Here is a 23,797-nt window from a genome sequence, read left to right on the forward strand (position 1 = left end):
TCTGCCCCTTTAAAAATCTACCAAAGTCTGTAGAATAGATTGTCGCCAGACTGTGTAAATCAATGATCTCCAGCCTCCACATTGCAAAACTACAACTCTCAGCATGCTCCAACAGTAGGTAGATTGATAATTCAGTACAAAAGATCCGACCCAAATTCACTAAACTTGCCCTGGTCTTTACCTCCCTCTTTAAAGAAAAAGTTTTGCAACTTTCTAATACACTTAGGCCCCAATTTATCGCGTTTGTGCTTTTTTTTTTCCCAGAGTAAAACTGAATCTAACAGTGACTTATATTTTGCACTGCTGATTCATCAATTGTGACTTTTTAAAAAGTCTCAAACTTTAACACACCTCCAATCCAGTCCCCCCCCCCCCCCCCATATATAATTTTGAGTATGCCAGCATTTTGGTGAAAATTTTACACCATTTTGAAAAACATGCAATTTTTTTGGGTCACCAATGATCAATTGGAATAATGTGCTGTCAAAAACAGCAACTAATACCACAAAACAATAAAGGAAAATGGCTTTAAAAAAAAGAAAATGAAGAATCGGGGACTTTGCAGCATGATTCGCCATTTGCGACTTTTCAAAATGTTGCTACATTTTTGTGCAGTTGTACTCCAGTTATCTGAGTGGAGAGCAAAATGTGTGTAATTTTATTGTTGTACAGTTCAAGTCTTTTGTGCAACATTTTCTCCTGTGACATTTTACTCTAAAAAGCTTCCGAAAAGGTAAAACACAAGAAAAAAAAAAGAGCCTTTTTTGATTTTGGGAAAAAAAAATAATCAAACTACTTGCACCATTTTTAAGAATTTTGTATCCAAAAAAATCAACAAATACAACAAGACAAAATAGAAAAGTCACTTTAAAAAAATGCAAAAAATGTATCTGGGTCTATGTATCTAATTTTTTCACCCCTCTCCTCCTTTAGGTCCAGAGACTGAAATCCTGTCCTGGTTTAATGCTACTCACAGCTGAGAGTTTGTTACATTTGCATCCAGTCTAAACAATAAACACATCAGCAGAAGAACAAATCTTCTCTCCTGTCCTTACCATTTGATACAATGTAACAGTTTGTAGATTAGATTATGTAAAGTCACATACAAGTGATACAATTGTAGCAAACTCTCTGCAGTGACAAGTTTTATAGAGGCTTTCCAGAACGTTCAGATTGATGCCCTATTCCTAGGATAAACAAATACCAGATAAGTAGGGGTTCAAGATCCAGTATTGAGCTGATCGTTGGGAGAGTTTAAAAAAAAAAAACTTTAGGACAAGGTGGTTTTTGATCATCTGTTTGTAAACAAGAATGTTCTCATTCACTGACAGCAAGCAGAGTCATTGAAAATAGTAAAGAATTTGAAGGTAGAAACTTTTTTATGCAATAATCCGCCCTATTGGTCTCAGTTGATCTGAATTGTGCTGCAGTTCTATTCTCGTTCTTTGCTTTTAATGGGGATATTATTTTTTTTCTTGCAGGTAGATGGCGGCTTTGTCCCTCCCGCCACAGAGCTCGCACATGGGATTAGACATGCCGGGGAGCGCTCCTCGCTTTCTGTCTTTTCCTCGTTCAGTCACAGCGCCCATTGGCACTCATGCTGTCTTGAGATGTCGTATAAGTGGAGATCCACCGCCCAATGTATTGTGGGAACGTGTTGGAAATATCCGGCTGGAGCTGGGGGACAGATGCTACGCTCAGAGGGACGGGGACTGGTACCAGTTGGTGATCAGTGACCTGCAACTGGAAGATTCGGGACACTATATGTGTAGAGCTAGTAACTGGTCTGGGGAAGGCTATGCCGGGGCAAAGCTAACTGTGACACTCAACAGCGTTGTGGTCAACGAGCCGCGTATTGGTCCATCAAATGAAGTATTTCCATCGACAAAGCTGGCCAACATGTCTTCCTCCATCGTCGAGCCTTCAGCCGAAACAACCCAGTTAGATACGGCCATCAGTGATGACCACCGCGCTGAAGGCCCTGACTTCTCCCCGTGTTTCTTGCTCCTTCCAAGGTCGCAAAGGTTGACCCGTGGTCAAAGTGGAGAGTTCACTTGCAAAGTTTCGGGGAAACCAGAGCCTATAATTAGTTGGGAGAAAGATGGAAGGGGCCTTGAAGAGATTTTCGATAGATCTCACTACCAATTGTCTCCCGGGGGTCATACATTAAACATTACTCACGTCCGCCCTCCTGACGCTGGTGTCTATGTATGTCGGGCCTCTAATTCTGTTGGGCAATGCTTGGCAGCGGCTGTATTGTTGGTGGACCCGACTCCGCGTCAAGGGCCGGAACCGATTCCAGGGGACCCTCCAGCTCAGGTGAAAGTGTTCACGGTGAATGAAGGAAAACATGCCAAACTACGCTGTCTTGTTACTGGAAAACCAAGGCCTGAGATTGTGTGGCGCAAAGACGGGCGTGCGGTCAGCCCTTGTCGCCGGACTCTCATTTATGAAGATCGTGATGGGCACTTTATACTCAAGGTGCTGTTCTGTCGCCAACAAGACCGAGGCTTGTATGTGTGCGGTGCCTCAAACACAGCTGGGAACACACTCAGTGCCGTCATGTTACATGTAAGAGGTACGTAGGGTAGGCATAAGATGCGTAGGAGAGAATTACTTTAGATGATACAGTTTAGGTTAACCTATGTTCTTCAAAGGCAGACAACAGGGGCGTTGGACCTACATGGTCACACAAGGTGCAAAACTACAGAAGGGGCACCGTGGACTTCTGCAGGTTAAGCTCCTGGAGCTTACACCCTTAGCACACACTTAAGATGCAGCTACGATCACTTTGACACCATGAGAATGAAGAATGACAGGTTGACAATTTGCATTTCCTTCATTCTTCTGCCTCAGTGCTCGGACCACCCAGCTGTTCAGGGAGCAGCAGCGTGGCCCCGCTCAAGAGGATGGAGCTGGGTGCCATTTGTTGCACTGCGGTACAGGGAAAAATTAGGGGTCCTCCACAATCACCAAGTGATGGAACATCCTAGTTATTTCCTATTATTTTAAAAGTTAAAAACACAATTTAAAAGAACTAATAATAATCTTTATTTTTATAAAGTGCTGACATATTCCGCAGCTCTTTACAGTTTGGACACATTAGCATCGCTGTCCCCAATGGGGCTCACAATCTAACTTCCCTCATTCCCACATTCTTTGGAATGTGGGAGGAAATTGGCGAACCCGGAGGAAACCCACACAAACACGGGGAGAACATACAAATTCCTTGCAGATGTTGTCTTTGATGGGACTAAAACTTCTGCAGTTGTAGCATTAGAATATATTCACAGTAAAGTTTGTGACGTAAGTCAACTGCAAAAATGGCGCTAGATGGTTATACGCTGGTGTCGCTGGTAGAGTGATCAGTAAATATTGCTTGACATTTGCCAGTGAGATCTATTTGAGGGGTCATATAACCTAAACATAGAAGCTTCAGCCGGTCCAGGATCTCCGATGTTAAAAGGTTGCGACAATTAAGCGTAGAGAGTCCATTAATATAAATACGGAAACAAAACCTTTAAATAGGGTCTTATGAGGGGAGATATTCATGTTATATCATCGCGGGGTCAATAGACGACCATGCATAGGGTTCGGGACACTTACGACTGCACAGGACCTATATGCACAATACAGAAGAAAGTTTGGCAAAGTTTCATTTCAGATGCATTGGGGGAAAAGAAAAAAAAAGTGGATGCAAAAAATATAAATATTCCTGTAAGGGCAGAGGACGTCTAGGTAGTCAGCCTGAATGAAATGTGAATTATTGTACGGCTATCTCATCCCGGACATTTGTTTAGATTTTTGCATTTGGCTTGTAAGAGTTAATTGGAACTTTCTGATTTTGTGAGAATTGTGACCCGCCTTCTCCCTCTTCTCCAGAGGTGGGCGATCGCTTTCCAGCTCCATTGAGAGACGTAGCGGTGAGAGAGGGGCAAGATGCCGTTTTGGAGTGTTCAGTTCCGGAAGGGACCCGGACATCCTGGTACCTGGAGGATCAGAGACTTCATCCAGGAAAGCGACATCTTATGGAGGAACATGGTACCATCAGAAGACTGATCATCCGAGGGGCCCGGACCGACGATGATGGTGTCTATGTATGCCAGACTCATAGAGGAGCCCAGAGTATTGCTGAAGTCGCTGTAAGAGGTGAGCTCCACATCCATTTACAATATATTAATCAATACCATACTTAAAGGGGATCTTTCTCTGGATTTTTTTTTAATTCAAACTGCGTGCCTCCTCCATTTGTTGCCGATCACTGATTCTGGAAGAGTTTTTCTTTTTCTTCTGCGCCCCTCCGCTCCAAAGTTATACCCTTCGGAAATAAAGATGCTAATTTTCCCTCCAACCAACATGGCGTGAACCCACTGCTCTGTGGGCGTTTGCTTTGTCTGCTCCAATAAAAACACGGCCACGCCCACAGATCTGTCACATGACCCCAGGGGGTTGAAGGAAACATTTATTATTTGCCAAAAGCATAACTTTGGAACTGAGGGGCACAGAAAAAAAAAAAAAATGTTTCAGAATCGGTGGAGTAGCAGGAGATGAAGGAAGTAATCAGTTTTAGTAAAAAAAAAACTAGTGAAAACTCCTCTTTAAAGGGGTTGTTCCATCTTGGACATTCATGCCATATCCACCATGCATTGTGGGTGCTGAGATGGTAAAAAGTACTGGGAGTACTGCTATCAGGGTCCCAGGGAATTAATAGGGCCGGACTTGACTGTAGGCTGCCAGGAGCCAGTGGTGACTATATGAGAGAACCGGAGTTTTGCGTAAATTTATAGAGCCTTATTTTGCATAATTATCGGCAAACCTGGTTACCAATGTGGTGCCCTTCCTTTCTCGTAGACTTTAATGTGTAGGCCTAAACTAAAGAGTATCTGTCGGAAGGCTTTTACTGTGAAATAATACAGTAGCATAATGTAGGGGCTGAGACCCTGATTCCAGTAACGTATCACTTAATAGACTGCTTGGTGCAGTTTTGATGGGATCCCTGTTTTCTCTGCTGAAGATGTAGTAGTGCTCAGAATGCTGAGCTGTGTATAACCCCGCCCACACCTCTGATTGGCAGCTTCCTGTGTTCATTGTCATCAAGCTGCCAATCAGTGGTGGGAGCGGGGTTACACAGATTAGCTGGACTGCTTGGCACGTCACACCTAGTCCTGCAATGATAATCTCCTGCTGATAAAATACTGATTGTATTAAAACTACAGCTGAGCATGTGACACATCCCTGGAATCAGGATCTCTACCCCTACATCATCCTGCTCTCAGACTAAATAGAAAAAAATTACTGATAGATTTGATATAATATCCTGTTTCTTCTCCCTCATGGACTAGTTAAATATATGAGTAACTATATAGGGATCATGTGGAGACAGTAAGGTGTGCAGTGGCGCTGGCCATTTGTCCACATGAGGCCCAGATATTTAGGATGACGGCCCTGAGCTTAGGTGATGTGTCTGGGCTGCAATAACAGTAAAGCAAGATATGAGCGATGTGTATAGGATAGTGCAGGCTGCACTTTTCTATGAGATTTTGTGGCCCCCTGTGTATTATACCCACTCATGACCAGAACATGATATTTCCCGATTAGGGCCCATTGTGAAGAAGTTACCTCGACGGCTGGAAGTTGCTGAAGGTGGAAATGCAGCATTTTGTGCCGAGACTGAAAGTGAAGTGGAGCAGGTCGGTTGGACCCGTGACGGACACATCCTTTCCGAGGATCATAGAACGGTTGTGAAAAGTTTTGGGAGGACCCATGTGTTGGTGATGGTCGGGGTGACACAAAAAGATGCCGGTATTATACAGTTCCACGCAGGGCTCTCCGAGTCCTCCTGTCATCTCCGGGTGAAAGGTAAGTAAGACCAAAAGAGTCAGTTATAGATGCGTGACGCCCAGGGTAGTGCATACGGGTTAGTGACCCCATGGTAGTGTATAAGGGTTAGTGACCCCAGGGTAGTGTATAAGGGTTAGTGACCCCAGGGTAGTGTATAAGGGTTAGTGACACCAGGGTAGTGTATAAGGGTTAGTGACCCCAGGGTAGTGTATAAGGGTTAGTGACACCAGGGTAGTGTATAAGGGTTAGTGACACCAGGGTAGTGTATAAGGGTTAGTGACACCAGGGTAGTGTATAAGGGTTAGTGACCCCAGGGTAGTGCATACGGGTTAGTGACCCCATGGTAGTGTATAAGGGTTAGTGACCCCAGGGTAGTGTATAAGGGTTAGTGACCCCAGGGTAGTGTATAAGGGTTAGTGACCCCAGGGTAGTGTATAAGGGTTAGTGACACCAGGGTAGTGTATAAGGGTTAGTGACCCCAGGGTAGTGTATAAGGGTTAGTGACACCAGGGTAGTGTATAAGGGTTAGTGACACCAGGGTAGTGTATAAGGGTTAGTGACACCAGGGTAGTGTATAAGGGTTAGTGACCCCAGGGTAGTGTATAAGGGTTAGTGACACCAGGGTAGTGTATAAGGATGAGTGACCCCAGGGTAGTGTATAAGGGTTAGTGACCCCAGGGTAGTGTATAAGGGTTAGTGACCCCAGGGTAGTGTATAAGGGTTAGTGACCCCAGGGTAGTGTATAAGGGTTAGTGACACCAGGGTAGTGTATAAGGGTTAGTGACACCAGGGTAGTGTATAAGGGTTAGTGACACCAGGGTAGTGTATAAGGGTTAGTGACCCCAGGGTAGTGTATAAGGGTTAGTGACACCAGGGTAGTGTATAAGGATGAGTGACCCAAAGGGTAGTGTATAAGGGTTAGTGACCCCAGGGTAGTGTATAAGGGTTAGTGACCCCAGGGTAGTGCATACGGGTTAGTGACACCAGGGTAGTGTATAAGGGTTAGTGACACCAGGGTAGTGTATAAGGATGAGTGACCCAAAGGGTAGTGTATAAGGGTTAGTGACACCAGGGTAGTGTATAAGGGTTAGTGACACCAGGGTAGTGTATAAGGATGAGTGACCCAAAGGGTAGTGTATAAGGGTTAGTGACCCCAGGGTAGTGTATAAGGGTTAGTGACACCAGGGTAGTGCATACGGGTTAGTGACACCAGGGTAGTGTATAAGGATGTGACCCCCCAGGGTAGTGTATAAGGATGTGACCCCCCAGGGTAGTGTATAAGGATGTGACCCCCCAGGGTAGTGTATAAGGATGTGACCCCCCCAGGGTAGTGTATAAGGGTTAGTGATCCCATGGTAGTGCATAAGGATGAGTAACCCAAAGGGTAGTGTATAAGGATGAGTGACCCAAAGGGTAGTGTATAAGGGTAAGTGACACCCAGAGTAGTGTATAAGAATGAGTGACCTCCAGGGTAGTATATAAGGATGAGTGACCCCCAGGGTAGTGTATAAGGATGAGTGACCCCAGGGTAGTGTATAAGGATGAGTGACCCCAGGGTAGTGTATAAGGATGAATGACCTCCAGGGTAGTGTATAAGAATGAGTGACCTCCAGGGTAGTGTATAAGGGTAAGTGACACCCAGAGTAGTGTATAAGAATGAGTGACCCCCAGGGTAGTATATAAGGATGAGTGACCCCCAGGGTAGTGTATAAGGATGAGTGACCCCCAGGGTAGTGTATAAGGATGAGTGACCTCCAGGGTAGTGTATAAGGATGAGTGACCCCAGGGTAGTGTATAAGGATGAGTGACCCCCCAGGGTAGTGTATAAGGATGAGTGACCCCCCAGGGTAGTGTATAAGGATGAGTGACGCCCAGGGTAGTGTATAAGGGTGAGTGACCTCCAGGGTAGTGTATAAGGATGAGTGACCCCCAGGGTAGTGTATAAGGGTGATTGACCCCCAGGGTAGTGTATAAGGGTGAGTGACCTCCAGGGTAGTGTATAAGGGTGAGTGACCCCAGGGTAGTGTATAAGGGTGAGTGACCTCCAGGGTAGTGTATAAGCATGAATGACCTCCAGGGTAGTGTATAAGGATGAGTGACCCCCCAGGGTAGTGTATAAGGATGAGTGACCCCCCAGGGTAGTGTATAAGGATGAGTGACCCCCCAGGGTAGTGTATAAGGATGAGTGACCCCCCAGGGTAGTGTATAAGGATGAGTGACCCCCCAGGGTAGTGTATAAGGATGAGTGACCCCCAGGGTAGTGTATAAGGATGAGTGACGCCCAGGGTAGTGTATAAGGGTGAGTGACCTCCAGGGTAGTGTATAAGGATGAGTGACCCCCAGGGTAGTGTGTAAGGGTGATTGACCCCCAGGGTAGTGTATAAGGGTGAGTGACCTCCAGGGTAGTGTATATGGGTGAGTGACCCCCAGGGTAGTGTATATGGGTGAGTGACCCCCAGGGTAGTGTATATGGGTGAGTGACCCCCAGGGTAGTGTATATGGGTCAGTGACCCCCAGAGCAGTGTATATGGGTGAGTGACCCCCAGGGTAGTGTATATGGGTGAGTGACCCCCAGAGCAGTGTATATGGGTGAGTGACCCCCAGGGTTGTGTATATGGATGAGTGACCCCCAGGGTAGTGTATATGGGTGAGTGACCCCCAGGGTAGTGTATAAGGATGAGTGACCCCAGGGTAGCGCATAAGGATGAGTGACCCCCAGAGCAGTGTATATGGGTGAATGACCCCCAGGGTAGTGTATATGGGTGAATGACCCCCAGGGTAGTGTATATGGGTGAGTGACCCCCAGGGTAGTGTATAAGGATGAGTGACCCTCAGGGTATTGTATATGGGTGAGTGACCCTCAGGGTAGTGTATAAGGTTGAATGACCCTCAGGGTAGTGTATATGGATGAGTGACCCCCAGGGTAGTGAATAAGGAAGAGTGAAGACTCATGAAGTCTTGCGATGACCTGAAATGTATGTATCGTCGAAGGTCCACCCACTGAGACCCCATCGGCCCTGAAAATGGAGATACTGTTTTAAAAGAGCAGTGAGCATTGTCTATAGGATTGCCAGAAATACTGTACTCAGCATTGTCTATCAGTCCCATAGACAATGAATGGATAGGAAGCACGCGGTCACCGCATCATTCTAATGGGGCATTTCAGAGCCTTGTTTTCGGACCCAGCGGTCGGACCCCCAGCAATCAGCTATCCTGTAAATAGGTGATAATCTGCAGTGTTGGGAGTAAGCCTTTAAGGAATGTTAGACCTTGATACAGTTTGGTGACACACGATGATGAGTAGGAGTTAACCCTGATTTCTGTTGTACATGAGAATTCTTGACATTTAGGAGGTTAATCCGCGGGCGCTGAAGACGCCGTGCGGTGCTGAGCCACCTCTTCTATGAATATTGTTGGATTAACTAAATCCTACGTGGCGCGGGGACATGTCTGACTAATGAGATAACCAAATGCTTCTCCGTATGGTCGGCGTTCTGAATCATAACAGCTCAATCTCTTTTCCAGTCCCTTGTGACGGATATCTTCCAGTCTTAAAGTTGCAGGCTCTCCTGTTCATCCATCGCTTCCACCTTAGGAAATTTAATTTTCAGCAATTCCTTAAAGAAACAGTCAGGCGAAAAAAAGTGATACATTGTGTTCTAAGAGGGCGGGGCTTGGCACAGGATTCTCCCTGACTGTGCCATGCTCCACCCCCGGCATAACACGGGGGGGCAATTTTGCCCAGAGAGACCCTTTAATATGTCTATTTGTATACTGTATATACAAGAGGGATCGGAGGGAAGCGGACACAAGAACATCAAGCATACCACACGTACAGATACAGTTGTGGCCAAAAGTATTGACACCCCTGCAATTCTGTCAGATAATACTCAGTTTCTTCCTGAAAATTATTGCAAACACAAATTCTTTGGTATTATTATCTTCATTTAATTTGTCTTAAATGAAAAAACACAAAAAGAATTGTCCTAAAGCCAAATTGGATATAATTCCACACCAAACATAAAAAAGAGGGTGGACAAAAGTATTGGCACTGTTCGGAAAATCATGTGATGTTTCTCTAATTTGTGTAATTATCAGCACCTGTAACTTACCTGTGGCACCTAACAGGTGTTGGCAATAACTAAATCACACTTGCAGCCAGTTGACATGTATTAAAGTTGACTCAACCTCTGTCCTGTGTCCTTGTGTGTACCACATTGAGCATGGAGAAAAGAAAGAAGACCAAAGAACTGTCTGAGGACTTGAGAAACCAAATTGTGAGGAAGCATGAGCAATCTCAAGGCTACAAGTCCATCTCCAAAGACCGGAATGTTCCTGTGTCTACCGTGCGCAGTGTCATCAAGAAGTTTAAATCCCATGGCACTGTGGCTAACCTCCCTAGATGTGGACGGAAAAGAAAAATTGACAAGAGATTTCAACGCAAGATTGTGAGGATGTTGGATAAAGAACCTCGACTAACATCCAAACAAGTTCAAGCTGCCCTGCAGTCCGAGGGTACAACAGTGTCAACCCGTACTATCCGTCGGCGGCTGAATGAAAAGGGACCGTATGGTAGGAGACCCAGGAAGACCCCACTTCTTACCCCGAGACATAAAAAAGCCAGGCTGAAAAAGCCTAAAACGTTTTGAAAGAATGTTCTCTGGTCAGATGAGACAAAAGTAGAGCTTTTTGGGCAAAGGCATCAACATAGAGTTTACAGGAGAAAAAAAAGAGGCATTCAAAGAAAAGAACACGGTCCCTACAGTCAAACATGGCGGAGGTTCCCTGATGTTTTGGGGTTGCTTTGCTGCCTCTGGCACTGGACTGCTTGACCATGTGCATGGCATTATGAAGTCTGAAGACTACCATCAAATTTTGCAGCATAATGTAGGGCCCAGTGTGAGAAAGCTGGGTCTCCCTCAGAGGTCATGGGTCTTCCAGCAGGACAATGACCCAAAACACACTTCAAAAAGCACTAGAAAATGGTTTGAGAGAAAGCACTGGAGACTTCTAAGGTGGCCAGCAATGAGTCCAGACCTGAATCCCGTAGAACACCTGCGGAGAGATCTAAAAATGGCAGTTTGGAGAAGGCACCCTTCAAATATCAGGGACCTGGAGCAGTTTGCCAAAGAAGAATGGTCTAAAATTCCAGCAGAGCATTGTAAGAAACTCATTGATGGTTACCGGAAGCGGTTGGTCGCAGTTATTTTGGCTAAAGGTTGTGCAACCAAGTATTAGGCTGAGGGTGCCAATACTTTTGTCTGGCCCATTTTTGGAGTTCTGTGTGAAATGATCAATGTTTTGCTTTTTGCTTCATTCTCTTTTGTGTTTTTTCATTTAAGACAAATTAAATGAAGATAATAATACCAAAGAATTTGTGTTTGCAATCATTTTCAGGAAGAAACTGAGTATTATCTGACAGAATGGCAGGGGTGTCAATACTTTTGGCCACAACTGTATATGGTGCTCTAATATACTGTCATATAGTCATAGGCTAATTTATAGTCAAACAAGGTATCTCACATGATAGGCTTAGATACTCCAGACCAGCAGGCAGTATCTTATATTATAGGCTTATTTAGGTTACTGGCTTAGATACACTATTTCAGCAGACAATATTTCACATGACAGGATTAGATACAATGGCTTGTCCACAGCATCACACATAATAAGCTTAGATACAATGGAATCAATGGTGCTATATAAATAAATAAATAATAATAATACAATGGCTTATCAAACTCTATAACACATGACAGGCTCGGATACACAAGCTAGGCAGACAATATCACACCTAATAGGCTTAGCTACACCAATTCATCAGACGGTGTCCCATATAATAGGTTTTTATAGGCTATTGGCTTAGATACACAAGTACAGCAGATAGTATTACACATGATAGGATTAGATACACTGGCTTAGTAGTCAGTATCACACCTAATAAGATTAGATGCAGTAGCTTAACAAACACTATTACACATGACAGGTTCGGATACACAAGCTGGGCAGACAGTATCACACCTAATAGGCTTAGATACCCCAATTCAGTAGACGTGATGTGGTTTTTGGAGCTTTTTGTGTGCACCTCCCCACAGATCCTGTAATGCATCCTAGAAAGAAAGACTTTAGGAGAATCTCTAGATAATAATGAATGAGAGGAAGCTACAGCTTAAAGAAAGAAGAAAACCTAAAGATGAAGAGGTAAAAATGGAAGCAAAACCTCTGTTTCTCCACCTCCCTCTACGGATCCGTGAAAGTCTGCAGCCTGATAGAACGCTGCGGTGGAAATCTGGTAAAGAAATCAGAAATCCCCCGTCTATTGCTGCTCTATGATCAGTGGTAACAATGAAAAGGGTATAGCGGAAGGGGCAGGGGGTGTTCTTCCTCAGTCTCTAATGTTTGGTATTTTTTGGTCTTGGTTGTTCCAGGTTACATTGGGCTGTATTATATACTATTTATTCCTTCTCCATTATTTGGTCTTTCTTGGGCTCCATTGTTTTCTATTATTTGGTTACCATTGTTTGAAGTTACTTGTTCTTCATTGTTTGTCTTTTGTCTCCTTCGTTTGGAATTTCTTTTCTCTAATGTTTGGCATTTCCTTTTCTCTATTGTTTCATACTTTTTAGTCTTCATTGTTAGATGATACTTATTTACCTTGGTTTGGACCTTCTTGGGCTCCTTTGTTTGGAATTTCTTGGACTTTATTTTTTGAACTCTTTGATATTGTTTGCATTTTCTTGATTCTATTGTTTGACGTTCTTGGTCGTCATTTTTTTTTTTAACATTCCTGGTCTCCATTGTTTGACATTACTCGGCCCCTAATGTTTTGTGTTATTTGGTCTAATTTAGTTGGAGTTACTGGTCTCTCTTGTTTTGTTTAGATTGGTTTCTATTATTTGATGTATCTTGTTCTCCATTATTTGGTCTTTCTTGGTTTCCATTGTTTTGTATTAGTTGATCTCCAGTCTATTTAACGACCACCATTTAATTTGCACGTAGTGTACAGGCAGTCAACATATCTAAATCCAACAGTAAAGTCCATTTACACAGATGGACGGGCGGCACGATACCACCGCCAATCGGTAAACTTTTACCAAGTAAAAGTCGTTTAAATGACAGTCCGACCAAAGTAAACAATGTGTACCGAGCGATCTCCACTAGGCGGCCATAGTCCTCAGCAGTGTAAGTCCTGTTTACACAATGGATGATGCGATGCCATGAATGATTATATTTTCTGCTCCAGAACTATCAAGGAACAAGCGTTTTGCCCATATATCGACTCATCGGCAGCATGTTTTTAACAGCGCTGGATCATGATTATCTTGCAGATCAAGTGTCTGCAGTATTTGGTCTTTCTTGGTCTCCAGTATTTGGATTTTCTTGATCTCTATTGTTTAATGTTACACAATCGCCATCAATTATTCTTAAGTGATCTCCATTAGGCCACATTCACACGATCAGTATACGGTCAGTATTTTACATCAGTATTTGTAAGAAAAATCTGGAGAAGAACAATCAGAGGAAAAGTCTAAGAGACCTGTTGCAACTTCTGGTTTTGTAATCCACTCCTGGTTTCGACTTAAAGAAATGAAGTCAAATACCGACCAAATATTGAACATGTAAACATGGTAAGAGAAAAAAACTAGGAGATTTCTACTTTCTTAAAATACCTCCCAGCGGGGAGACTAACTCGAGGGGGAAATCTAGGAAGGTTTTTTTTTTAATTGTTTTCACCCTAAAAACAAAGATTAAAAGTAGTTTGGCAACAGCCAGATATACTACACACCCTATCTGCTACTGAATGGGAAAACAAAGTGGGGTTCCATACCAATTCCTGATTGTTGAACACCTTTCCTTCTGGAAGAGGTTCTGCAGTAGCTTTGTTGTGTTACAGAATACTGCCCTTATGATTCAACTCATCGTAATATAATAGTAAAAGGAATTTGACAAACTATCATTTTTTTTTTTAGCCAGGGGGTCAAGCATTGTCCTGGCCTCCGGAGAACCATCTAATAGGACACTGGATGCCGGACAACCCATGTGTCTCAGCTGCCAGGTGCCCAGCTCCGGGGCTAAAGTGCGCTGGATGAAGGATGGGCAGGAGGTGGAGGCAGGAGGACGCTTCTCTCTACAGTCAGATGGCAGAATGAGAAGACTTCTTATCTCATCCCTGGACCCATTAGACAGTGGGACCTACACCTGTTACCTGGGTAATGACAGCACCAGCTTCAATGTCACTGTGCCTGGTAAGAAACTCAGTAATCACTAAAAATGATCCTCACTTTATAATTACACATTGGTCATTTGCAAAAATACTGTACCCATGCACATTTCCATGCTTTATGGTGAAGATCGGCCAGGTCTGTGTTGATCCATGCTGCCTTCTGGGCACCTTGGGACCTCTTCTTCATTGGTTTCATGAGCCCAGCAGCCACTGATGATGCCCCCAAGTCTCCCATCTGTGTACACCTATACACCTGCCAGAGCCTAATGGACTGCCTGTCAGTGATATATACGTAGATGTAATATGTTGCAATATACAAAAGTATTAAACAATAAGATGGTTGCATGACCAGGTCCACTAGCAGGACTAAAATAAAGTTTAAAAAAAAAAGTTCAATAAAATATTTATAAATATTAATAAAAGGATAAATAAACACTAAAAAACCTTTCTTTCTAAATAAAATTGCTTTACTATATGAAAAAATATAAAGGACCTTTAATTGGTGAAGCCTTGCCCGAATAATAAAACAATCACATTATTTAACCCCCATGGTGAACAGCATATAAAAAAGTAAAAAAAAACCCAAAAAACGCTAGAACTGGTGTTTTCTGTTCACACAAATTTATAACAATAAAAGTGTTCACTCAAAAAAGAATCACACAGCTCCATTAACAAATAATAAGAAAGTTGTGGATCTCAGAAGACAAACACAAATTTTATTCATTTTTAAATTCTTTCCATTTTGTTTCCAGATCCTCCAGTGAAGATCATAAACACCAGCGATAACACAGAGCACAAGTGTGTGAGCGGAGAACCCCTGGTGCTGAACTGTGAGGTGTCCAGGGAGAAGGCCCACGTGCGATGGTACCGGGATGGGGTGGAGGTGCAGGAGGACGAGAACATCAGGATGGAGTCAGATGGGAGACATCATAGATTGGTTATTATGTCCACCAAACCAGAGGATGCTGGAGAGTTTGTCTGCAATGCTGGAGAAGACTCTGTCTTCTACAATGTGTCCATCTCAGGTGAGTAACAGCCAAGAAATCTGATACTGCTCTGCATCTTAATGTGTGCTCATCTAGAAGTGCACAGTACACTGATAGTGTTATAGGGGTATGATATCTTTTAATAATCCCTTTGCGGCTAACATGTATTGCACATATAGCCTACTAAAAAGTTGTGTCATTATGTGCATAAATTACTGATCCTGTACTGATCCTGAGTTACCTCCTGTATTATACCCCAGAGCTGCACTCACTATTCTGCTGTTGCAGTCACTGTGCACTGTACATACATTACATTACTGATCCTGAGTTACATCCTGTATTATACTCCAGAGCTGCACTCACTAATCTGCTGGTGCAGTCACTGTGTACAGTACATACATTACATTACTGATCCTGAGTTACCTCCTGTATTATACTCCAGAGCTGCACTCACTATTCTGCTGGTGCAGTCACTGTGTACATACATTACATTACTGATCCCGAGTTACGTCCTGTATTATACTCCAGAGCTGCACTCACTATTCTGCTGGTGTAGTCACTGTGTACATACATTACAGATTCTAAGTTACATCCTGTATTATACTCCAGAGCTGCACTCACTATTCTGCTGGTGCAGTCACTGTGTACATACATTACATTACTGATCCTGAGTTACGTCCTGTATTATACTCCAGAGCTGCACTCACTATTCTGCTGGTGCAGTCACTGTGTACATACATTACATTACTGATCCTGAGTTACCTCCTGTATTATACCCCAGAGCTGCACTCACTATTCTGCTGGTGCAGTCACTGTGTACATACATTACATTACTAATCCTGAGTTACATCCTGTATTATACCCCAGAGCTGCACTCACTATTTTGCTGGTGCAGTCACTGTGTACATACATTACATTACTGATCCTGAGTTACATCCTGTATTATACCCCAGAGCTGCACTCACTATTTTGCTGGTGCAGTCACTGTGTACATACATTACATTACTGATCCTGAGTTACATCCTGTATTATACCCCAGAGCTGCACTCACTATTCTGCTGGTCACTGTGCACATACACACCCTGTTACAATCTTCCTTCCTACAGATCCTCCAGTGAAGATCATAAACACCAGTGATGACACGGAACATAAATGTAGCAGCGGAGAAGCTGTGGTGCTCAGCTGTGAGGTGTCCAGGGAGAACGCTCATGTGCGCTGGTACCGGGATGGGATGGAGGTGGAGGAGAACGTGAACATCAGAGTGGAGTCAGATGGGAGACATCATAGATTGGTTATTGTATGTGCTGGACCGGAGGACTCGGGGGAGTTTGTCTGCGACACTGGAGATGACTCGGTCTTCTACAATGTGATGGTGACAGGTCAGTGCCGAGTATCGGAGCGCTCACACTGCTGTGCTCCGTTACCAATGAACTAATTCCAATATCTAGGAGTCCGACACAAGACCAGAGATAGAAATAGCGTCTGATACAAACAGAAGGACGATTGGGGGCTCAGATGGGTACAGTAAAGGCCTCTTTCACGCTTCAGTCTTTTGACGTCAGTCAAAATCCGCCGTTTTGAGAAAAAAAAAAATCTGCCTTTCTTTTGGGGGCAGAACCCGTTTTTTTCCCATTAGTGGCGGATTGCGACGGTTGGTTGTCCGTTGTATCCGCCTTTTGACGGATCCGTCACATTTGTGGCGTCCGTTGTCTCGATGCAACGGACCTTGGAATGTTTTTTTGTCTGCGTTGAAAAGGAGGACGGTGACGGATCCGTTGCCGTCCGTCCTCTGCTAGAATGGACGTCTATGGGCGGCGGATCTGTCGCCGTCTGCCACATGACGGAATCCAGGGACGGATTCCGCTTTTTTCATCTGAGCATTCCCGGAAGAATTTCTTTTCATAAAATTTAACCCCAAAACCCGTTCTGGCTCCTGAAAAATCTCTCTCTCTCTTGCATCCGTTTTTTGCAAAAATGGATTTGTTTTTTTGACGGTTTGCAACTGACGTCAAGAGACTGAAATGTGAAAGAGACCTAAGGGGGAGAACTGGAGAAGGGGTTGGACAAGACAAAGGGATCACATTCGACTCCCCCATATCCTACACTTCCTCCTCATAGGCAGGCACAGTCAAAGATTTGACCTAATGCAATTTACAAGTCGTGTTTGAAAAATGGTAAAAAAAACAAAAAACAAAAGCTGTGCGGCTCAGAGCACTGAGTCATTCTAAAAAAAAAAGATTACTAAAGTAATCTGTATGAGAAGCATTTCCCTAAGAATTCTATAAAACATCAATAATAAATAAAATCACTGCTCAGCGCCCATCACAGCTTCTCCTCTCTGAGAAACAATTGTAACAAATGTTTCCAGAAACTAACCAGTCCTGCTGATCAGGGTAGAGTTCCCACACGTCACACATAGACGACCAATCCTGAGGACAGACTCTTACAAGTTTTTTTTTCCAGAAATCAAAACATTAATTCTGATGGATGCAGGGTCAAGCAGAGCTGAATTCATAATTCTGCATTGTTCAGAGCTAAAATCTTACAGCTTATTCCCCCCCCCCCCCGCTAGTTTAGTAAAATGACGAGAAAAAAAAAGATAACCAATACCTAGGCATAACTGTTGAACTGAAAAAGGTAAGAAATGTGATGAATACAAAATTCAAGAAATATTCTGTAGGTTTTTTTTTTTTTTTTTTTTAGAAAATTGAATTTCATGTGCCTATTAGAAAATCCTGAAGTTTTAGAAATAGAGAGTAAAGTGCAGTTAGAAAGTCTCTCTCTCTCACTCTCTCTGGAGGACCTGTCCTGTCCTGCATTACATCCAGAACATTGATTTGAATGTACTCTGTGTAATTCTCTATTACTCCTGTAGGGGCACTGTGGAGATATGGAACACTTACTGGCACAATACACAGCTGTTTCTCTGGACACTTTGAGATTATCACCACGGCTGTCTTTTAACAAATAGTTTGTAACTCTTGAGAGGGCACAAATTAAGCATCCACAAAAATAAAAAAGTTAAAAGAAAGAATATGTACAATACAAACCAAAAGTTTGGACACACCTCATTCAAAGAGTTTTCTTTATTTTCATGACTATGAAAATTGTAGATTCATTCTGGAGGCATCAAAACTATGAATTACCACATGTGGAATTATATAATTAACAAAAAAGTGTGAAACAACTGAAAATATGTCTTATATTCTAGGTTCTTCAAAGTAGCCACCTTTTGCTTTGTGTCACGCTGCGCTTACCTGGGGGCGGGACCTCGGTCCCGACGTCATCTCTTCCGGAGCCGCGGTCACTCCGGGGGTCCCGTCGGGTGCGCACGCGCAGCTCTCGTCCCCGGGTCTCCTCCTACATGTCACGTTTGCGCTTGCGCACTCCTGTCAGTGCTGTATAGGGCTCGGTCCTCTCTATGGTAATGGAGGACCTGACCCGGAACCAGTAGTAGTCATGTGCTATATCAGACGACCTCCCCCTAGGGGAGGAGCCTGATTATTGTTGTGCTTCCTGGCTTGGTCTGCCGTGTGTCCCTGCCTGGCTGTGCGCTGTATTAAGGTCCCCTGCCTTGCACTCTGTTGTGCCTCTTGGCACACGCTCTGAATCTGCACTCTGCTTTGTACTTGGTTGTGCCTCCTGGCACACACTCTGACCCTGTGCTCTGTCTCGTACTCGGTTGTGCCTCCTGGCACATGCTCTTACCCTGTACTCTGTCTCATTCTCAGTTGTGCCTCCTGGCACACACTCTGATTCCGTGCTCTGTCTTATACTCAGTTGTGCCTCCTGGCACATGCTCTGATCCTGTACTCAGTCTCTTACTCTGTTGTGCCTCCTGGCACACGTACCAATCCTGTGCTCTGTCTTATGCTCAGTTGTGCTCTCTGGCACACACCCTGCTCCTGTACTCTGTTACACCTCCTGGCACACCTGCTGCCTGACTCAGTGCTCTGACGTGCTCCTTGCACGCATCCTGCTTCACTCACACCGGGACGAACGAAGTCTCTGTATACCACGTGTTCCCGTGTCCACACTTTACACGTTCCTGCAGACACACTCAGCCACTCGTGTCTCCTGTGAGCCGGCCGCCTGGTGCCAGCAGTCGTGGTGCCTCACCCCCTGGGGCTTGCCCCTGACACTCCCTGTATAGGGGGTGGTCATCACTAGGTCAGCTCGCCCTGAGAGGGTTGGTGTCACGACCCAGAGGGTCCACTCCAGGAGTTGTCACACTTTGATTACTGCTTTGCACACTCTTGGCATTCTCTTGATGAGCTTCAAGAGGTAGTCACCGGAAATGGTCTTCCAACAGTCTTGAAGGAGTTCCCAGAGATGCTTAGCACTTGTTGGCCCTTTTGCCTTCACTCTGCAGTCCAGCTCACCCCAAACCATCTCGATTGGGTTCAGGTCTGGTGACTGTGGCGGCCAGGTCATCTGGCGTAGCACCCCATCACTCTCCTTCTTGGTCAAATAGCCCTTACACAGCCTGGAGGTGTGTTTGAGGCCATTGTCCTGTTGAAAAATAAATGATGGTCCAACTAAACGCAAACCGGATGGAATAGCATGCCGCTGCAAGATGCTGTGGTAGCCATGCTGGTTCAGTATGCCTTCAATTTTGAATAAATCCCCCAACAGTGTCACCAGTAAAGCACCCCCACACCATCACACCTCCTCCTCCATGCTTCACGGTGGGAACCAGGCATGTAGAGTCCATCCGTTCACCTTTTCTGCGTCGCACAAAGACACGGTGGTTGGGACCAAAGATCTCAAATTTGGACTCATCAGACCAAAGCACAGATTTCCACTGGTCTAATGTCCATTCCTTGTGTTCTTTAGCCCAAACAAGTCTCTTCTGCTTGTGGCCTGTCCTTAGCAGTGGTTTCCTAGCAGCTATTTTACCATGAAGGCCTGCTGCACAGTCTCCTCTTAACAGTTGTTGTAGAGATGTGTCTGCTGCTAGAACTCTGTGTGGCATTGACCTGGTCTCTAATCTGAGCTGTTGTTAACCTGCGATTTCTGAGGCTGGTGACTCGGATGAACTTATCCTCCGCAGCAGAGGTGACTCTTGGTCCTTTCCTGGGGCGGTCCTCATGTGAGCCAGTTTCTTTGTAGCGCTTGATGGTTTTTGCCACTGCACTTGGGGACACTTTCAAACTTTTCCCAATTTTTAGGACTGACTGACCTTCATTTCTTAAATTAATGATGGCCACTCGTTTTTCTTTACTTAGCTGCTTTTTTCTTCCCATAATACACATTCTAACAGTCTATTCAGTAGGACTATCAGCTGTGTATCCACCCGACTTCTGCACAACACAACTGATGTCCCAACCCCATTTATAAGGCAAGAAATCCCACTTATTAAACCTGACAGGGCACACCTGTGAAGTGAAAACCATTTCCGGTGACTACCTCTTGAAGCTCATCAAGAGAATGCCAAGAGTGCGCAAAGCAGAAATCAAAGCAAAAGGTGGCTACTTTGAAAAACCTAGAATATAAGACACATTTTCAGCTGTTTCACACTTTTTTGTTAATTATATCATTCCACTTGTGTTAATTCATAGGTTTGATGCTTTCAGAGTGAATCTACAATTTTCATAGTCATGAAAATAAAGAAAACTCTTTGAATGAGAAGGTGTGTCCAAACTTTTGGTCTGTACTGTATATATACTGCTCAAAAAATAAAGGGAACACTATTCCATTTGCAACAGGCTGTTTGTGTTCCCTTTATTTCTTTGAGCAATATATATATATATATATATATATATATATATATATATATACGCATATATACATGTGTGTATGTATTTATTTATTTATTTATTTATTCTAGAGGATTAAATTAACTTTAGGTCCGAAAAAAATCATTAAAAAAAATATTAAAACGGCAAATTAACAGCATAGAAAAAGGTTAAAAAAATACTAAGGATTTGATAATGTAAAAAATCAGGAGGTGAAAACTAAAGTATTGAGGCAGGTGTTTTAATACATAATTAACTACACCTTGGGCACAAAGCCCGTACGACGTACTGTAGCGTTTTGGCCCTCCATATGGCGCCATATGGTGTCTCAATACAACACGCTATCATGGGAATATTCTCCCTTCAATATAACACAATCTAATACTGAGTTTGATGGAATCGGCCATGATTTTTTTGGGGGGTAGGTAATATTTTATATAAGTGCAAAAGACCTGATCAGCTGCTTGGCCAATGAGCGATCAGCTGTAATCATTGGAAGTTTTCAATTTCTCTGCAGCACCTCTGCAGGCAAAATTAAGAATTACATGATAAACACTAAAGTCAATGGAACTCAGTCCTCCAGAGAAGGAAAGTCTCTGGATAATTGAGATCTTGAACCAGAGACCCCTTTAATAATCCAATCTCGATGATCCCTTTAATAACTATAGAGTCATAAACCAGGGGCCATTGTTCCTCCTGCTATCGATTTCCCCTTTCTCCCCTCTTATTCTTGTCTGTATCCCTTAGAACCCACTGTGACCATAGCGAACACTGGTGACGATGTGGAGCACAAGTCCCTGCTCGGTGAGAGCGTGGTGCTGAGCTGCGAGGTCTCCAGAGAGAATGCACCCGTGCGTTGGTACAAAGATGGCGTGGAGATACAGGAGGGCGACAATATTAAAATGGAATCAAATCGAAGGGAACGGAGGTTAATTATTTCTGCTGCAAGAACAGAAGACGCTGGAGAGTTTGTATGTGACGCTGGACAGAATTCCGTCTGTTACTGTGTGACTGTGGCAGGTCAGTGAGTGTCACTACACCACTAACATTTTGCAGAAGACCTTTATCACTAGTGCTGTGTCTACCATAGAGGGAGGGCATGCAATTGATATGGTGTTATGATGGCACGGACCTAACACACAGCCATTTTTCCTGCTTTCTGTAACATTGTCATATCACATAACTACAGCCACCACTAGAGGGAGCTCACATTATGCAGATATATACAGCAGCACTAGGGAGCAGGGCCGCCATCAGGACATTACTGCCATTACTGGTGCCTGAGGTCTGGTGAGAAGTAGCAAAGTGAGGGATTCCGGACTGGTTGTCACATACTTCGCAGCCGAGCCACTGTATAAAGGGCAAAGCAGAACGCGTAGCGCACTGGGGCCCAGGCCACTTACTTTACTTTATTAAGCCCGGGGACCCCAGTCACTCCCAGCCGCAGCTACTTACCTTGTATGGCTGCACCAGAGGAGGCTGGCTGCATCTGACATCAGTGACATCAGGCACTACCAGCCTCTGTTCTTAAGCTCCCAGGCCCTTGCGGCACGTTATATGCAGGAGTTGAGGGCCCGAAAGTGATGAGGTTCGCGTGTCCTCCCATCCACTCACTCACCTACTCGTCTGTCCAACCTCCCATTCCCCAATCGCTTGGCCAAAACAAAAGCTGCTGGCTATGTATGTGATTTGGTGCTCAATGGGAACTGACACTGCGCGGCTGGGGATGCTGTAGTGCAAAAGTGGAGTTTTTCCAAGAGTGGGCGTTGGGACTGTGGAAAGTTGGAGGGATAGAGGCGGAGATAGGGTGGAGCTTGGGTGAAGTCTCAAGGGGGCCCAAAAATTTTGTCAGTATGGGGCCCTGAAATTCCTGGTGGCAGTCCTGCTAGGGAGAGCTCACCAAATACATATTTATATGGCCACCACTAGGGGACCTCACTATATACAGATATATATATAGTCACCACTAGAGGGAGCTCACTATATACAGATTTATTCAGTCACCACTAGAGGGAGCTTGCTGCATACAGATTTATATACATCTACCACTAGCTCACTGCATATAGCTATATAAAGCACCACTAGAGGGAGTTCATTGCAAATATAATTATACAGTGACCACAAGGTGGAGATCACTACATATGGATTTGTATAGTCACCTCTAGGGGGAGCTCACTATATATAGACTTGTACAGTCACCACTAGGGGGAGCTCACTACATACAGATTATACAGTCACCACTAGGGGGAGCACACTACTTACAGATTACACAGCCACCACTAGGGGGAGATCACTACATATACAGTGGGTGCGCAAAGTATTCAGACCGTTTCAAATTTTTCACTCTTTGTTTCATTGCAGCCATTCGGTAAATTCAAAAAAGTTATTTTTTTTCCTTTTTTTTCTCATTAATGTACACTCTGCACCCCATCTTGACTGAAAAAAAACAGAAATGTAGAATTTTTTGCAAATTTATTAAAAAACAAAAACTGAAATATCCCATGATCATAAGTATTCAGACCCTTTGCTCAGTATTGAGTAGAAGCACCTTTTGAGCTAGTACAGCCATGAGTCTTCTTGGGAATGATGCCACAAGTTTTTCACCCATGGATTTGGGGATCCTCGGCCTCCAGTTCCGTCAGGGTGGATGGTGAGCGTTGGTGGACAGCCATTTTCAGGTCTCTCCAGAGATGCTCAATTGGGTTTAGGTCAGGGCTCTGGCTGGGCCAGTCAGGAATGGTCACAGAGTTGTACTGAAGCCACTCCTTTGTTATTTTAGCTGTGTGCTTAGGGTCATTGTCTTGTTGGAAGGTGAACCTTCATCCAAGTCTGAGCTCCAGAGCACTCTGGAAGAGGTTTTCATCCAGATACCTCTGCACTTGGCCGCATTCGTGTTTCCTTCAAGGGCAACCAGTCATCCTGTCCCTGCAGCTGAAAATCACCCCCATAGCAAGATGCTGCCACCACCATGTTTCACTGTTGGTATTATATTGGGCAGGTGATGAGCA

The 23,797-nt window shown here is 44.2% G+C and overlaps 1 protein-coding gene across 1 annotated transcript in view; it reads left to right on the plus strand.

Annotated features, from left to right (window-relative positions):
• The first annotated feature begins 1,485 nt into the window (after positions 1–1,485).
• OBSL1 (obscurin like cytoskeletal adaptor 1) overlaps positions 1,486–23,797 on the plus strand; it is a 72,591-nt gene continuing 50,279 nt past the window's right edge. The window contains exons 1-7 of the mRNA XM_073545504.1: positions 1,486–2,578; positions 3,883–4,149; positions 5,599–5,859; positions 13,812–14,087; positions 14,818–15,090; positions 16,158–16,430; positions 21,537–21,809. Coding sequence (XP_073401605.1) covers positions 1,486–2,578; positions 3,883–4,149; positions 5,599–5,859; positions 13,812–14,087; positions 14,818–15,090; positions 16,158–16,430; positions 21,537–21,809 — 2,716 coding nt within the window. The remainder of the gene's footprint in view (positions 2,579–3,882; positions 4,150–5,598; positions 5,860–13,811; positions 14,088–14,817; positions 15,091–16,157; positions 16,431–21,536; positions 21,810–23,797) is intronic.

This window comes from Dendrobates tinctorius, unplaced genomic scaffold (genome assembly GCF_039654945.1).
Source record: "Dendrobates tinctorius isolate UK_male_01 unplaced genomic scaffold, ASM3965494v1 ptg000143l, whole genome shotgun sequence".
Classification (NCBI taxonomy): Eukaryota; Metazoa; Chordata; class Amphibia; order Anura; family Dendrobatidae; genus Dendrobates; species Dendrobates tinctorius.